The sequence below is a fragment of the Corvus brachyrhynchos genome, unplaced genomic scaffold (assembly GCF_000691975.1).
Source record: "Corvus brachyrhynchos isolate BGI_N302 unplaced genomic scaffold, ASM69197v1 scaffold200, whole genome shotgun sequence".
NCBI lineage: Eukaryota > Metazoa > Chordata > Aves > Passeriformes > Corvidae > Corvus > Corvus brachyrhynchos.
The window spans coordinates 2,069,438-2,088,294 of NW_008236184.1; the positions used below are offsets into that span (position 1 = coordinate 2,069,438).

The following is an 18,857-nucleotide window of genomic DNA, read 5'->3' on the forward strand; positions in this document are numbered from 1 at the left end:
GCTTGAGAGGAATTATTTTCTCTGTTTCTTATCACCCATGCTTTAAAAAGTTTCCAGTCTGCCACTATTTCTTTGAAGTTCTTCCCACCATAGTGCAGGTGCTGCACATTAACAGGCCCCAGTGCCCAGCTGAGAACCCTCACCCTGGCAGTTCCCCACAGCTGATAGAGCTCCACTTATCAGCCATCCCTCCCTCCCTAGGCTCCTGCCCTGCCTTTTGGCTCTCAGATCACATTCAGGTGGCTTCCTGCAATGTGTTATAGAATATCTAGAATGTAGTGGATTTTCCTGCAGGTAAGTAACATCTTGGAGCATTCACTACTGGAATTTATAAAAGGCTATTGCTGCAGAGATACCACTTATGGCAGTTTCTGGGCCTGGATACTAAATGAAGATTCTTAGATGTGGGTGGAAAAACTCCATTACACTGGCTAAAAAAAGGGTTCTCATCTCCATATGCTTTCGGAAAATCTGAGTCATGGGTTTCAAACTGTGTTTGTTACAGGCTGTGCTTCTGTATCTTCAGCCATACTGTAGTGACGTATGTGCAGGGTCAACTGCACTGTAAATATTTAAGTATTATTTAATATGGATAATATTTCCACTAGAAGGTTGAGACCACTGCAGATGAGAACTTTTCTTTCAATAAGAGGCACTTGATTTGTTCTGTTCTTGACAAAAAATAATTTTTGGTTAAGCCAGATGAGATCTCTGTAGTTTTCTTGCAGTGCCATTCAAAATTATTTCAGCACTCCATCTTAACTCATTTTAGACATGCTTGTGTAATGTACTCATGCCTGATCTGCTCATACAAACAATTTATCTTGCTTGTGGGCAGTGTTTTGCAGCCTGTGCAGAGCATTGTAATATTGTGACTTAAGTTGCTATTTTAATCCAATGTAAAATATGTTTTGTTTATACTGCAGTGACAGTATAGAAACATCCTTAGTTTGCAGTAAGAGCTGACTAAATCAGAGGTAACCCTAGCAGATGGATGGCTAAAGCTTGATATTCTGTTCTTTTAACTGACTCCAAAGTAAAAATGTATCACTAGTATCAATGGGATAGTGGGTATACAGATTGTATTGAGAAAACCTTGCAAGTCTGCTAGTTCTTCCAATAGTGAGGAGGGCCAAGTAATCACTGAGAAAGTTTCACCTCCTCTGATTTTCTCTTTTAAAACTTCTCTTCAAATACACTATTTACTTTAAAGCTTTATTCTGTCAAGACTAATTCTGCAAGGTAACAATAACTAAAAAGAGCTCCACATGCTGAGTTCCTTTCATACCTCCTCCTGTGACTAACATGCATCTCTGCTTTGTGTTTCAGAATGTAGAACTCATGTTTCAGGGATAGATTTGCCACATAATAACTTTGCAATAATCCATAGACACATCAGATCCCTGGATTTGTCACAAACTAAGGATTTGGAGTTTTCTTGTGGTATCACAAGTTCTACAGGGATATCTATAAGGTTTTAGGTTACAGTGGCAGGATATTTTTTCTAAGTTCATAATGCCTAAGAAATTATTCCCTATATAGCTCCTTTAATCCTCTAGCTCCATGATAGTTTTATTGCTCTGTGTGCACACAAGACTTGAAAAACTGGTTAAGTCAAAATGTTTGTGTGTTTGGCTGATATGTTATTGTTAGGTGCATACAGTAAAACAAGCATTTGTGTGGTGCATGTCAGAAGCCTGAGCTCAGTTCACCCCAGTGAAGTAACTGCACAGGTCAAGTTTATCATAGGGATACAACAATGAAATACAGAGAAACAAATACTAAAGTATATTACTTCCCCCCTCCAAATCACACAGCAGATCACACTTGTCAAACCTGTCTAGAATTAGCTATTTTCTTTAACTATTTTTTATATAGTTCATATAATCTCTGCTTATTTAGAATCCAGTATTCAGAGAAAATATGTAATTTAAAGTACCAGAAGTATTTAGCAGGAAGAATTAGTGAGCTTTTATTGTAAATGTGTCTTTTATGTAGAATATAGATTAGACTTCGAAAAACAGTGTTGTAGAGGGATCTGGATAGATTGGAGCATTGGGCCATGATTAATTTAACAAGTCTAAATGCCAGGTTCTGCTCTGGGGTGCTGGTTGACAGCAGTTCAGGAGTCAGCAAAGTGCTCTGGCAGCCCAGAGAGTAAAGCGTGTCCTGGACTCTGTCAAACACTGACTAGCTGCTCAGAAGAGAGGATTATCCTCTGCATTCAGCACTGATACAGCCTCACCAGCCTGCTGTGTGCACTTCTGGGCACCCTCATTTAAGAAAGATGTGAAGGTCCTTGTATGTGTGCACAGAAAGGTAGCAGAGCTGGTGAAAGGGCTGGAAGGAGGTATCCTTAGAAGAATGGCAAAGGGCTTTGGGCTTGTCTGGTTTGTAGAAAGGAGGCTGAGGTGACCTCATTGCCCTCAACAGCATCTTCCAGAGGGGAAGTGGGCAGGGAGGTGCTGAACTTCTCCCCAGAGAAGGTATCCAGTGAAGGGATGTATGAGAGTGGTTCAAAGCTGTGTCACGATGGGTTCAGACTGGACATTAGGAAGCATTTCTTTACCGAGAGCGCAGTCAGACACTGGAACAGGCTTCCAGTGGCAGTCAATGCCCCAAGCCTGTCAGTGTTTTAAGAGTCATTTGGACAAGGCCCTTAAAGCACACTTTAACTTGGTCAGCACTGGGTGATTGTTGTAGGTCCCGTCCAACTGAAAAAATCTATTCTAAAAGCAATATTTGGTTTAACAATGGGAGACAACAATGGCATCCAGCTAGTAAGGGCTAATAAACCAGCAACTGCTTTTTAAAAAATAACACTTTTAATACCAATGTATTATCTTTTAGTGCACTATGTGACTGCAAAGTTAATAGAATTATTTTCCTTTAGTTTTGGTAAGAGCAGGTCAGATTCTAAATGTTTGTTTTCAGTACACGTTAAAGAAATGCCTAAGCTGAAAATTGAAAAGAGCTCCCATTTACTGCATAGTGATCAAAGCATGACTCCTTACTGGCAAGAAAAAGAAATTGAAAACTAATTTCAAGGTTCAGGATTAATTCTATGCCAAACTGACAGACGAAAGCCTACACTAGAACACATTCAGCATAAATGTAGAACCTTCTCTTTATCTGTTCCTTTCAGAGTGCAACTTATTGCTTTGATTTCATGGTTCCACAGCACAAGCATTTTAAAAGTTAGCTGTCTGAATTTGGTCAAGTATCTACAAACACAGGCTTTTTACCAAATGAATCTATCAGTTTGCTTCCTATTAACATCACTGTTCTCTACTGATGATCTTTTTCTGAATGTGTGCTTTTCCATCTTCCCTGCAGTAATTGCTGGAAATGATTGTCATGTAAGGAGCTGGCTATGGCAAACAGGAAACATCAAAGCACTACAGCCAGCATGCTGGATCACAGAGCCAGAGCCTGCCCGACTTCATCTCACAACAGGGAGCCTGAAAATGAAGGAAGTGACCTTCCCATTGAAGATTATGCAGCAAAGGAGGCAGAACTACCAACTGTGAGACCAGGTAGTCCTACCCCTGTGGAACATGAATGCAATGACCATAGTGGAGATGGCGACTCCAGCTCTGACTATGTAAACAACACTTCTGAGGAAGAGGACTATGATGAAGGCTTGCCAGAAGAAGAGGAGGGGATCACATACTACATTAGATACTGTCCAGAGGATGACAGTTACCTGGAAGGAATGGACTGCAATGGGGAGGAGTATGCTCCCCATGAGGAACACCATGTTGAAACAGATGAATGTCAGGAAGCTGTAGAAGAATGGGCTGAAGGTAAAATTCAGCACCAAGATGAAAATGAGGTGATGGACAGGCAAGAGTGGCAGGAAGGTCAAGATAATGGCATTCAGATTTTGGAGGATGAAGCATCATCTTTGGAGATTCAAGACCAAGAAGAAAACATACAGTACTGTCAAAGTGAAGGTGACTATCCGGACTATTACCCAGCAGAGGCTAATGGAAATTCACAGGGAGTATCACCATACCATTCTAGAAAAGAGGATGCAGAGCTGGAAGAGCAGGAAGAGGACATTGACCAGATTGTAGCAGAAATCAAAATGAGTATGAGCATGAGCAGTATTAACAGTACAACAGAAATGAGTCCAGAGCACACTGGGACTGAAAACATGGCACATGACTACAAAGAGACTTGTTCAAAGGGAGAAGCTGTTCACAGTGCTAACAGGCACGAGGGGAGGCCAAAATCACTGAATATCCCATCTGCCTCTAAGCATAGTGGAGATGTGCATCGAGGTTTTAAAGCAAAGTCAAGAACCCCAGAAGACAGACAGAAGTGGCCACAGGAGCAGGTATGAGGTGCTCTTTTAAACCACACTGTCAGAGGCATTATCCAAGTGTTATGTTATTTATTCCAAACAAAACTAGCAATATTTTAATACATCTATATCAATATGTAAATATATACATTAGCGATATTTTAGATTTTATTGATATTGCATTCACATAATCACATTGTGTGTTTAGAAAAAGGTGCTAAATGTAATCAGCATATGTAGAGAACTAGCAAAGGGGTTTTGCACAGAGAAGAGACAATTCAAACAAAGGTATTCCAGACGCATGGGGCAAACCCAGTTTGTTTAAACTATTTGCATTCTGCAGTGACACTCTGGAGAAACTTAAAACTGGGGTCAGCATTGAAATTGTTGAATTTTTTTTTTTCCATTAAGAGCTCCTGTACCATTGCCTTAGTGGTTGATTACTTTTTATTTTCAGTAGAACATATGTCATATCTAGATACTGTATATGTTAAAAAAACCTGCAAGAAGTGCCTGCATATTGCTGTGTTTTTTTACTAACTTGACATATCTTGACCTTGACAAGAAGGAAGAAATAGGAGCTTTACTCATACCAAAAATGCTGTTAAGCAGTTTTATCACAAGAATGATGTAGAAGTTAATTTAAACTGTGCATGATCTTCTCTTGTTATAATTCTGAGTGCCAGAAAAAGAGTCTGAGAATGAAGTTCAAGCTTTTCTAAAGGAAAAGAAGTGTGACTTTTTTCCCTGAAGTTTCAAATTGAATGTGGTTACTTCTTAGAGAAATACACCTCATTCCCTAATGTCATTTTAAAGCCTTGATTTTACATCTCTAAAATTATATGCAGTTGAATTATGTATTAGTTATCTTCTGCAATGAACAGATCTACCTAAAAGAGGTAAAACATAACATGTACTTGGATAACAAACTAGTATGGATAAATGAATTATTTTGCCTTATCTTTAATTAAAATGCTTTATTATACTTCAGATGCATACGTTTCCTGTTTCAGCTTTATCAACTCTGTAAATACGATTTTCTGTAGTTAAGTGCCCCACAGTTAAACAATTTAGTCTAGGTGATTCCATTAAAAACAGACATTAAAATATGTTAATTCCTCTGAAAAACAGTAAAAGGAGATCAAATGTTTAAGGATATGCTGATGAAACAGGTCAACCGTCATTATAAATGTGAACAAAAAAATGTCTTAGAGGGATATTTTCAGATTTCCTATATCTGCAGCAAGTTTTTAATATTCATTACTACATTCTATTTTCAGAAGTATAATTATAACCAAATTGTGCAACTTACTATATTCAGTGCCCTACTGCCAGCATAAAAGTCCCTTAGTGAATACGCTTACTGATGGTGAATGGTTTGAACAGTTACTAGGTGTTGGCTGGGAGCAGAGAGGTTGAGGTAGCATGTTTTAGACTTAGTGATGGTCTTTCTCCCAGCATCTGCTACTGGGAATGTTGCTCCTTGCAAGTTCTCAAAATATTTTCAGAACAGAAGATGAGTTCTTGAATAAGAAAGAATTCCTCAGTGCTTGATTAAGTAATTGTTGGGTTTTTTTCCCCCACTGAACGATTGCCCATTCAAAACAATATTCAAAATAGACTTTCATTTCAACAACTTTTTTGGTTTGAAGTTTATTTATCAGAAGCTGAACTGAACTGCATTGTACTTTTGTCATTCTCAACAGACTGCTAACAGCTGAGGGCTATGTAACACCTGGATATTGATATTACTGCCCCAGTGTGAAAAAAACCAAAAGCACCTAAGTATTTCTGAACTGCCTGTCTGAGCTTTAATTGTTTTTTCTAGTCAGTCTTGGACCAATGCCTTCATCTTGTTTAATAACAAGGGAAGCACTGCTGTTATAGGTAACCCCTGGCTGGATGAAGCCACTGAGCTAATACAATCACTTTTAATAGCAACCACAACCTCCTGTCTTAATGGATAGAGAGCACTGGACAGTACACAGTGTTTCATTCCTTCAAAAATGAAGACAGGAAATTAGAGATACAGTAGTACAGGTATCTACTCCAGATCAGCACACAGGGCTAAACAAACAGGGTGACAAGGCATGCATTTCATTTCCAAGAAAGGAGACAGGGCACAGGTGCTGTGGGCAATTCACTGAAGAGAAGAGCACAGGTCTCCAAGGCAAAAAGGTGTGAAGTGGTATTTCTTACAGAGATACAGAGGCTCACAAAGGGAGACATGAGGTAATTATTACCGCAGGCCTGGGCCCTAGGGTATATCACCATGTCCCGCAGCCATAGGGAGGAGGAGGAGAGAAGATCCAGCAGGCAGGAATTGTGCAGCAAGATTGATTTATTTAATTATTTTACAAACGCTTTTATAGACTTTTTTCTTCATAGTCTAATTGGACAAAGGATCAGCCACCCCTTGGGGGTGATTGGCTAAAATCCTAAAACATCCATTGTCAAAATACTTTTCTACTATACCATAAACAAGACTTTTCAAGGTTGCAGGTGGCTTGGTTGTTTACATTCCCTGCTACCTCTTCTGCGTGAGAGAAAAGTCTCTCACGGACTTAGAAAATAGCAAGAAAATCCTTGCTAGCAGCATTTTTGTATCTACAGGTAATTCTCCCTCTCTCTACCCCAAGCCTCCAGGAATACAGAACAAGGAGTAAAAAACAAGTTAAATAACCTTTGGCAAGCATTACTTGAATGTGTGTATCATGACAAGACTGGTCTTACCTTGCTGTGTTCTTCTCAACCTAGTGCAAGTTATCATTCTCAGCTTTATCCAAAAATCAGGCTCATGGTGAGGGCATTAGAACAAGAGTTCAGTATCTGTTTCTGCCAAAGTTGGATTTTTTTCTTAATTGCTCCTTAAATGTCCTTAGCACAAGGTGTGGTTGGACATTTAGTATTAATACTGAATGTCAAAAAATTTAGATAAGGTGCAGAGGATTTTGTTTTTCTTCTGGAGCATTCACTTCTTTTAATATTTACTATGAAATGTCAAAGGGATGGATGGAATTAGAGTACTGCCTAAATGAACCTGTCTCATTTCTGAAACCAAGACAGCCATAATTTTAACTACAATATTTAAACCAACTACAAGAATTCCATTTCTTTCACAGTGAAAGGAAAAACCCCAAGGCTACTGTCAGTGCATTTGCATGCTACACTTACTGTTTGCAGAGAACAGGCTCTTAGAAGAGCCTTGGTTTTGTCACCTTGCTAAAAGATCTAGTATAAATGTGCATCTCACAGTACAAAATACCATGCTGAAAGGGATGACAGAGGCATATATAGTCCATACAGAGCAGGTTTTTTGCCTCAATTATCTTTAAATAAATGTAGATTTGAATGCTTCCAGGTTAAATCAAGATATACTATGTGTATGTCAGTTTTTGTAAACAATGAGCAAGCAGGAAGGTGCATTTGTTGTTTTATGCATGTAGTATGCTATCCTTAGCTTTTTCATGTTTCTGCTCCTCTCCTCCTTTCCTGCCTCATACAGGTAGTATTACTGCTTATTATAACATTTACATTCCTTTAAAATACACAGCTATTAATTCTTAGCTCATGATAGGTGCTAACTTTCTATTTGCAAGACATTTGCTAAATAACAAGTAAACAAATGTGATTTTAAAGGTTTCTGTTGCTAGGTTTGCACCAGAAAACAGTCACTTTTAAAGAAAGACCCAACAATTTACAGAGAAGGAAAAACAAAGTAAGCATCTCATTTGACTTTCAGTGTGGGTCAGTCTCCTGTCTTGAATACACATGCTCAGGCTTGAAAACTTCAGGCATAAATGAGCTTGGCTTGTTTAGCCTTTATTTGTTAATACTTCTAGGGAAGCACTGAAGGGGATGATTAGCACTAGACAAGTCTGAGGGAAACCTAGAATACATTTAGAGAGTATATTTGCTCTAACTCACTGCCTAGCACAACTCTTATTCCTTGCAGGTTTTCCATGCTTATGTTATTTAAGAAAGGCATCACATCTGTGAAGTTAAACTGACTATTCTGGGTATTTTATAACAACTCAAATTTAACAACTTCCTCAAGCTAAGGGTTTTCCCACACCCATTTGACATCTTGGTCATCTCTCAGCTAATTGTTAAAGTATCACATGAAGAAATTTTCTTTTTCTGTTTCTAGTTTCTTTTCATATGTTTCACCTGTAGCAGAGAAATTGAGTATTGTCAGACATACTACTGATGTAATTCTCCTGAATTACCACAGTTTTTAATGTAACAAACATGAATTAACTGACAGGTGTACGTTTGGATGGAAGAAGATGAACTGAATGGCTCCTTCAACTGACAGTAGCATACAGTACAACCAGAGATTTTAAATAGATGTGATATTCCTGTGAAAAGTAGTTGCTTTTTGGAATGTTGTTACATTTTCTTCAAGGTTAGCTACAATACTGTTGGTTTGGCACAGTTATAATCAACACAGGAACAGCTTTACCAGGTGAAAAATGAGAGTAATTTCCTCTTGCAAATGTGTGCTTGTACTGCACAAAATATGAACAAGGGCCTGGTGTAAACCAAAGGAAACCACAAAAAGCTTGTCTCCAGTTCACTGCAACATACCCTGTCCTACTTCCTTCCCACAAAGCACGATGGCACAGGGCAGTCCCAGCCCCATCCTGCCACTCCCTGACTGCATTTGGAACTTCAGTTTCTCCTGTTGCAGAATTAGCATAATTAAAAAATGGTAGAAGCAGTGAAGAAAAAAGCAAAACACTGGACAGCAGTTGAAATAATAACCAATGGAAGAGGTCTCTTGCACTAACGCAACTCAATTAAGTAACTGCTTCTCTGGAACCTTCTATGTGGCAGAGTTTACTCTGTTCATCCCAGCTGGGATCCTGCCTCTGTGAAACACTGGTGTTGGCATGGCTGAGAGCAATTTCTGCTGGGTAGGGGCTGAAGATGACTATGGGACTCAATACTAGAGCATTGATAATTTAATCAGCCCTTGTTCCTAATGTCTACTCTAGGCAGATTTCAGACTCCTGAGAATGTGTTCTCTCCTACCTTGTTCAAGCAAATCTGTTTACTAACAGTAAAAGAAAATGTTTTTAACAGCACCAACATCCTGCCCCACCTACACCCTTTTGAAGAAACAGGAATTTGCCACGAAATTTCCCTCCTATCAAAGGAGGGCCTCAGAGGGAAGTCTGCTTTTGAATGATGCTGCCTGTGACACTGAATCCTACTGCTTCTCATTTCTCAATCATTCTTTCATAACACTGGCATACCTTTGAGAACCTAACCAAATATGCTTGTACAAACTGCCCTAGTAGGGACACCACAAGCTCCTGCAGCAGTAGTCTGCTTTCACAACATTCCTATAGGCTGTGTCCTTATATGTCTTCAACATAGACATCCAAAGACACATAAAAGATCCCTACAAAAATTTGTAAAAGAAAATTTTACAAAGCCATATTTTTTTCATCTCTTTTTCCCCCTCCAACAGCTTTGCATATGTCAATGCTGCTACTGTGTTTTCCTTGCCTGTGCTGGTAGAGCTCAGTACTGACACAAATATTTGTTTCCTTCTCTCAGCATGGGCACAGTGCTCTGCTGATGCAGAGTCCAAATCTAGGAGTCTTTTGGCTGTAAAAGATTTCACCTTTAGAACAGTGTGAGGAAACTAAGATGATAGTTTGGAAAATGTGTATCTTAGGACTGTCTTGGTGGAAGCTGGTCTGAGTGTTATGGGATGCATTCAAGAGCAGCTTGTAGAAAACACAAATGGGTGTAAACGAAGAGCATTAAAACAGGTTTCTGCATTCTCCTGTGTGTTCTAAGCAGCTGTGGGGCACGACTATTAAACAGTTCCCAAACTTACCAAGCACTTACTGAAAAGTGCTAAACAGTCCAAACAAAACCAGTTTCTCTGTGCTAATTGGCCGAGCCACAGACTTTTAGCAATCAGCTCCTGACACCAGTAGAGAGCAAGATCAATGTCTGTTACCTAAAGATGCATTAGTGACAAAGTCTTCTCAGGAAGTTTAAATCAGAAGGCAGCACGTGCTCCTAATTACATCTCCCTAAGAATTCAGCAGAGCTGTTCCTGTGAAACTCATAATGGCTGGTTCTCAGTTTTAAATATACACAAGGACAAAAGAATATAAGAATGGTTCTTTGAGGTGATAAAAATAAATTGGCAATTATTTTAATGTCTACTGAAATTTGATAGAGTATTGAAATCATTCTGTGGAATGCTTAGATCTCTCAACTTACTCTGTCTCCTCTTTTCCTAAACTTGACTTGCTTGGTTGTAACTACTCCTCAGAAATATTTTTCTCTTCACTCCTGAGCTGTACTAGCACCATCACTAAATTAACGCATAAGTAGTGGAATCTTTGTGAGAGAAGAGTGTGAAGTCTGACCTTTTTTCCTGTGATGACAATCAGAAAACCTTCAGCTAGTCAAGAGCTGCCTCATTCAGAGTCTTCGTAAGAGTATCCTGCTGGGCCATATTGCTCCTCCTGACAATGTTACCAATGTTAATAATAACTAATGCAGTGTCAGGAAGGTACATTAGGCCGTTCCACTACACATCAACATCCGTCAGGAGGGAGGTTATTTCACTTGTGCAATTTAATAGGAATAGCACTGCCATAATAGACTTCATACTAGGCTACCAGCTCTTCGTTTAAAGAGATGTACCTTGGGGTACGCCTTGAGGTATCATTGAGTCACATCACCCAATGATAAACTGCAGAAAACAACACATCACAGAAACTACAAATGGAGGTTTTGTCCCTAAGTAGCAAACATAATACCCATCTGCTTTGGTTTTGTTCTAGAGAGGGACAATAAACCTGGATGAAAGGTCAGTCAGGTCTACAGGTTTACTTGTGTAACAAGTAGCAACAATTTTGTCAGATTACCACAAAGCATCTCTTCCCCAAGAAGGCTGGGTTTTTTTTCCTTAGAGCCTACCACAAGGACCCTTTTTCAACTGGAACCCACCACAGAACATATATTTTCCAAAACACTTAGTCATCTTCAAGATGAGTTACAGAATATATAAGCCAGTACACTGGTCTCTGAACACATTATTTGCTAATGCTAAACAGCATTGCTACTAAAGAGATAGGAAGGTGTGGAACATAAGGCTCATTATTCAAATGTTTAAACATAATAATAAAGCATTACCATGCCTTTGAGCTCTTCTCTCAGACAAATTCTGAATAAATCAGAGAAAGGACTAACCTGATGCTTTCCAGGAGAATGTTCCCCAGTAGGAAAGTGCTTCATCAGTGCTGAGCACCACAGGCAGCAGCTGTGATGAGGACCAGTGTTGGTGACATGAGTGTTTGACTGACAAGCCAAACAGCTCACACTGGAGCAACAGCCAGGTGTTAACAGAAGAGCAGAACTCACTCCTCGCCAGCCCCCACCTCCAGCCGAAAGAAACTTCATGCTGCAGAAAGGGGTTATAAAGGTGGTCTGGGTGCCTGGGAGGGGCCCTGCAAGATTGGTGCGAGGAGGCCCCATGTGGCCCCAGGCCTGGTAATTAACCATCAGGACAGGGCTGGCCAGGGCATGGGTGGAATTTCAGGCTGCTTGTGGAAAGATTTCCACAGGTGCTTCAGTGACCTCAAATAAGTAGAGTCTGATTTTCCTCTCAGCCTAAAAATGACATTTTCTGCTGCTTCATGTTCCTTCACATGCTGGACACTGCCTCAGTACTTGCTCAAGAGGCAAAAGTATTAATAACACTACACCTGTAATATTTTTATATCCTTGCATTACAGAATCTTTTATCAGAATTTATCCTAGGGTGAGAGACTTTTAACGTAGCTGTGCCCCTGTGTTAGTATGCAGTCAATTCCAAATTTTTGGTTTAGTTTTAGGTCCTGTTCTTAATTGCAAGCCAGGGTATAAACTAATTATAGTATCTTGTAAGTGTTGCCCTCACGTAATTTTTCCAGCTGTCATAACACTCAAATCAGCAACATAAATTGGAAACTCTATAAGAAACATGAAGAAAGCAAGTATCGAGTATGATAATTTACTTCACATTAGTCAGATCACTTAGGAGTATGAACCAATTTTCAGCCCCAATGAATATCAGAATTTATATTTTCTAAAAATGATACCATAAAGGAGCTTCAAAATAGTCCCTTCATCCTTGGTCTAGAAGCATCTCCTTTCATATGTCCAAGACTACATTGTTTGTAGTTGTGGATGGGAGATGCAGCTATGCCTACTCTGCATAGTTCTGTCCTTTGTAAGTCTTCTGGAGTGAAAGGGAAGCCCTTCTCCCTGTACTTCCTTCTCCAGGCAGTTGTTGGGCACCGAAAGTCTGAGAGAGGCACAGCTCCCCTTACATGGGATGCTGCTCTGGGCTGTGCTACCTCCAAAGCTGGGAAGATCTCAGTAATGTGATATTACAGTCAGTTTTGTTTGCAGAAGTGCTCACAGTGACACCCTTCCCTCCCCATCACGACCTTCTTAAATAGCAAAGTGTTAATGGATCAGCCAGAGGTGGAACATAATGTTTGCACAGATGTGTCTAAAAGAAATGGATGAATTATTTGTACCTGAGATTCTGCCTAATTAGTCTGGGGCTCCTAAACACATGGACAAAACTCTGAGGGAAAAAATAATTCATTTTCAGACACCAAATAGTAAGAAAAAACATTGGTTATGTTCCTTGTAGATGTGGTGTGACTGATCCCAACTCACTGTGAATTCTGCTTAGGCTTCTCTTTGGAACCAGGAAGTACACAGTAACAACATAAAGACTGACTGACATACATACATGACTGGGAACAAGTCAGCTTTTTTCATATTCCTGAAATCCTGAAAATAAGAGTTCCAGTAAATCACACGACATATCACATATCATATGACATTTTTATGTGAAACCTCTGTATAAATCAAAACAGAGAAGCTATCCAAATGTTTAGCCAGATTTTTTATTCGGACTGTGTGGATTTAAATGTGCAATAATTACCACAGAGCACAATTGGCATTATGACCCCCAGGGCTGAATAAATCCATTGAGATGGCAGATTTGAGGCAGCAACCTGTTTCAATGTTACAGCACCCAGGTGATGCTTACAAAAGCAGACAATTCTTTCTTTACATGCAGGTGCATTTTCAGTTCAGTCAAGTGTGTGGTAATCAGAACTGACAGAGCTTTAAAAATACTGACGTTCTGTTGTACATAAAGTATTTGCTGTCAGTGTTTACAGTTTAATGTATCTTCATTGTGGCCATGTCATAATCCCTGCTTAAAGGATACTTGATCTAAATCCTGCTACTTTAGGGAATAATGTATGATTATTATGCTTGTTTTATTAAAGTCTTCTAGATATTTGTTTACCTCATTAATGTATTTCAGTGCACATCAACACAGATTGCTCCCTGTTAGTTTAGCCATGAAATATAATTAGATTTGTCTTGTCTCAAAGAGAACAGTGTTTATAAGCAGCGATATGGTGAGTTTCCCAAGTCAGGGTATATCTCAGTATAGTCTTTTCTTTCTTAAAGTCCTGCTTGCTACTTGGGTGAATCTTTGCTTTGTGTATGTTGTCTTACCTGACAATTGTCATTACTGAGCTCTAATGTGCCTGCTTCATTAGCATATTTTGTTCTGCTGACTAAATATTCATAATGGGGAATAATTTGTCTAAAGGTGAACATAAAGGCTTTCTTTGCCTGCAGCTACGTACTGCATTTGAAGGTCAGAAGCCAAGGAGTTACATTCCCATTTAACATTCAGGCTGGCCCTTTCAAATAATCCTCAGTGGTTTCCATTTGCACAATTATTGATACAAGTTTTTATTTCTGAAGATTTACAATGGCAGTGGCATTTAGGCCTTCATTTTTATACATAACGGAGAAACTAAGAAAAAAGGGAAAACCATAAAAATTTGTTCCATAAACCACCTTGGTTTTCCAGATTTCTAACACTGAAAATCTGAGCCATGAAAACCTCACTTTCTTGGTATGTATGGGACGTGGGCACTCTCCATGTCGGGTGCTGGTTTTGTGTGACTTGGGTCAGGTCTGGAAAAGAAATTCTGCCCCTGACATTACTGGAACAGGAAAAAAGGAATGTTCTGTAGTTTAAAAGACTTAGTATTTTCTTTGTGTAAGATTTTATATTTTCTCTTTTACATTTCTTCTGAAGCCTGAGGTTCTGCTGCCAGTATCCTGTAGATTTGGTTGGCTACAAGGAAGGAGATGCCATGAAGTATCTCCCACAAACACAGGATCCTACATGAAGTGCTAGAATTCTGTTTTTCAGATCAGAGATGGCCATTAGGGCTGTTTTGATTGTGTCCAATACTGAGAATAAGCACATTTGAAAATTCTGACTTTGCTTTCTGACTTATTTGAACACATTAGCATTTGACTTAATTTCATGTGAAAAATTTGCATTAACATAAAATAAATTTAAATCAGTACTTTAACTGCTACTTAATGATAATTGAAACATCCTATTATTTACATCAAAGTAGATATTTTATTATAATTAAACAGCTTAACATTTTTCTATGAAACCGATATTTGCTAAATTACAGTAGGAAATTCCGACTGCTACATCACATTATATTTCAGTACCAGTAATGAATATTGATTGTACATAAATAACTACAGATAAGTAATGGAGAACATGTTAAATAGAGTTTCTCATATGTTAATGTTTGTTTTGTGAATTTTTATTGAAATTTAATCTGGTGAAAATTTTCTGATTATCTTTGCACCATTGACTTCCACTGAAATCTCTGCTTTGTTTTGAAGCTTTTCAGAAAACAAAAGGATCTGAAATCCTTTCTTTTTTCTTGCAGATGTGCAATGGTTTAGAGCAGCCCAGGAAGCAGCAGCGTTCAGACCTCAATGGCCCACTTGACAATAACAATCCCCCCGAGGTATGTACCTGGAGCTGCCACATGTGCTGCCTGGCTTCCTGCAGCAGCAGGGAGAGCAGGCCTCACATTGTCAGTCCTCTCCCTCACACACACAGACTTAGGCTCTGTTTCTTTTCCTGAACTGACAATAAATACCATATCTGCCTACTCTGAAAAGACTGAACTATACGCATGAATTTTTGCTGCCTCATTCATTTTATGTAACTGTCTATGGCATGTACTCAAGCCTAAAATTTTCTGACGACATACAGAATAGGGAGAACACTTCAGAAGTTCTCTTTTTGGATTATTGGAGTGCAAAAGTGTCATCAAAAAAAAAAATGTTCTGCTTCCATTCCTTCCCCTCCCCCTCCCAGTGTCAGTCCTGGCTTAGTCAGCTGTGAAGAGACACAGTGATAGACAGACCTGCTCTTGTCACTGAAGACTGGAGGAAAGAAGATATCTGAGAACGCAGAATGAGTTATGCTTGGGGCTAGACACAGTGAAATGAAATTGAGACTTAGAAGCAGAAGTCTCTTATCTCAAAACCATAACATATTTAGCCTGTAGCCTGTTGTATTAACGAAGAGGCACATTTCTAAAGCCTTTTCCCATAATGGAGAAATCAGCCTCTTTCCTGGAAATGGGAATGACTGAGGAGGCTGGCTAAAGACAAAGAATGGAAGGACTGTATCTGTTTATTGAGACTAGGGACAGTAGCATAAAAAGAGCACTGTTGTGGCCCCAGCTAAGATTAAGTGTAATTCTATGTACTGAGCAGTCAGGGACAGTTCTTTTAATTCACTGACCCAGAATCTTCTTTGTAAAACATTGTTAAATGTTCCTTATTGGAAATTTGGGATATCACTAATAGGCAGTGTGATCTAGTAGGCAATTGATTATATTGGGAATTGCTGGTTTCTTTTGCTTATTTGACAGCTTACCTCCTAAGCCATTTTTATGGTCTTCCCCCTGCCTCCCGTATTTTTTTGTCTGGTGGGACCTTAAAATACTTTGAGACTCCAAGTACAGAGCACTCTGTAACAGTTAGGCTGGGTTAATGACTGTCATGTAATGTGTTCAGTGTGCTAAACAGTGGCTATGTGACAGTGGTCAGCTGTTTAAATATAAGAATTCACTTCATTGTGTGAAAGTTATTTTGTTACAGCTATACCATTTTTATTTCTCAACAGACAAAGAAAGTGTCTTCCTTTCCAAGTTTTGTTGATGGTAAGTTTGACATCATCCATAGTTAAATTAGGATAAAGTGGAAGCAAATCCTTTAATATATATAAATGATCACACTTCTAAAAACCAGTCAAACCCAAGAAAATACAGCTGAGAAGTATGGAAGTATTTAACATTTTCACCCTCCCCATGGCAATGGGAGCCTAGTGGTGATAAAAAGGAGGAGCAGATAGAGCTCCCAGAAGGATTCAGGTGAAAATGAAGAGCAGCTACAAATCTGGAAGGGGTTAAAAAGGGTGTAACCGTGGGCCCCAGCAGGAGATTTATGAACACATAAGAGTACTGTATTCTTCAGGGCCCATTATTGCACTCTGGGAACCTCAGTTGTCAGCACAAATGGAAAGGTCCTCCTGAACTGACCGAACAATGGTAATCCAACCCGCTGTTCAGGAGAGCAAAGCTTTCACATGTTTCTTCAATCTCTTTTGAGTGCTATTACATATATTCTGTTTGAAGAAAATAAGCCAATTTATTAACACAAGAAGGTGGACAGAAATAAAATAGGATTGTACTGAAAAACATGATCATTCTCTGATTCACTGACAGCTGAAGAACTTTTATAGGGAAAATGCATGCCACTCTTCCTGCAAAGAAAATGTCTACACTATAAAGTGAGAAAAGACAGTAGAACACTTTCAAGCATCCGATACCTTAGATCTGTCATGAACACACACAATAGAAACCTTAAAAGGATGCAAAAAACTTAATTTCTAATACCATTCTAAACTCAGGGAAAACTTAATGCAATTTAGAATAATATTAGGATGTCCAACACATTTTTCTTTTATTCCCTGATCTCACCATCTTGACAAGCATTTTCTATTTTCAGTAATTTAAGAAACAGAACAAATGGAAAGTTCAAAGATTGTCCCTTCAGGTTGACATCTGAGGGACATTACACCGAACACTTGGCATGTACTGGCTAACAGGCGCTAAATAGTGGTAAATTGAAATGCATTCCTCAAGGGTGGCAGAGACAAGAAAGCAAGCTGATGCTTTGTAATAAGTATCTGCTGATTGTATAGTGGGCAAGCATAAAGCAAGGCCAGCATGCACAGAACTTTAAAGCAGGTGAGACAATTCCTCCCTCACAGTGCTGCAGATACAGCTACACATTTTAATTTTACTGGGATAAAAGGTTATGTCTTTTTCTTTACATACCAGCCAGCTCACTACTCTGTTGGAAAGGGGTCAGGATACCCTTTACATAATATAATACCTTTTTTTAGTTCAATCATTTTGCTTTCTCTGATTTTTTCTGTAGTGGCACAGTATGTGAGGATAAACTGTCTATTAGGCTTTTTCTATTGCAGGTATTATATGGCATTGTCTAATACAAATAAATACATGCCTCACTAGGAGCTTATGACTTACATGACTGCTTTCTGAATTCAAAGAAAAATACAGTTTCTATTATTAATTTGTATGTGGAGTCCCAAAAAGCACTGGACCATTCTGGACATAAGAAAAGATTCTGCCAGCTAACGCTGCTGTTGTTCCCTGAGCTTTGACAGCAATACCACAACCATATTCTGGTTATATTCCTATTCAGTTTTAAAGCACTTTCAGCATGACTCCTTAACTACAGTAGCTATATCTATGTTTCTAGTAATACATAATATTTTCCATATGCCATTGTGAATATAAAAAAGGACTTACCATCTATCATATTGAATGATAACAGGCCCAAAAATATTGGAAATGTGTTTTGCAAATGTCTAAGAGCAAATGTCCTTTGCTGTTAGAATTGTTTCAGTAGTAGTACAACTACATGCTCATAGTAGTAATTACTTCTATGTTCAGTGGTTCTGGCTTTTCTGCACTCTGTCCTATCACCATAATTCTTACTCTCTTACACAGTAACAAGCTTGATGAAGCAACGAAATCAGTCAGAAAATGGAAGTTGTAGATGGACATTCTGAAAGGTGACTTACGCCCTGTGTCCATTTACTCCTTATGCAAAATCTGCTGCGGTGCCACACATCCCACGGTCTCGGGGACTTCATGGAGTGTGATAGTTCAGAGGAAACTGAACTGTGCTCAGAGTGCAGTCTCTAAATACTGTCTGAATCTTTGTTTACATTATTTTAGATAGGTGTAAAAATGCATTCCTATCAGATTAATGAATCTAGTTATGCTGAATTAATGAATTTTTTTGTTTTCTTTTTTTACTATTTAATGAATACAAATGTTAATTTTAAAATGTTTGGACCTAGTCTGCTTAGTCTAGAAATATCTTTATACGTGTTACATTAGTAGATCAGCAGAAAACCAAGTAATCTCTATTGCCTTGGTAAGTGCAGAAATTTGCAGTTAGATTTTTCAGAAATAGTTATCTAATATTTAAGCACCAATAGTCAACATAAAATTCCAATCTTTGCTCACATCAAACTAACCTTCACGTTTGAAACCCATTCCTG

General features: G+C 38.8%; 1 protein-coding gene across 2 annotated transcripts in view; it reads left to right on the forward strand.

The window, feature by feature from the left end:
• The window catches only part of APBA2 (amyloid beta precursor protein binding family A member 2), a 91,094-nt gene that overhangs the window by 48,361 nt on the left and 23,876 nt on the right, over positions 1–18,857 (forward strand). For both annotated transcript variants that reach the window (XM_008636995.2, XM_008636989.2), the window contains exons 2-4: positions 3,337–4,342; positions 15,130–15,210; positions 16,383–16,419. In XM_008636995.2, coding sequence (XP_008635217.1) covers positions 3,374–4,342; positions 15,130–15,210; positions 16,383–16,419 — 1,087 coding nt within the window. In that variant the 5' untranslated portion in view covers positions 3,337–3,373. The remainder of the gene's footprint in view (positions 1–3,336; positions 4,343–15,129; positions 15,211–16,382; positions 16,420–18,857) is intronic.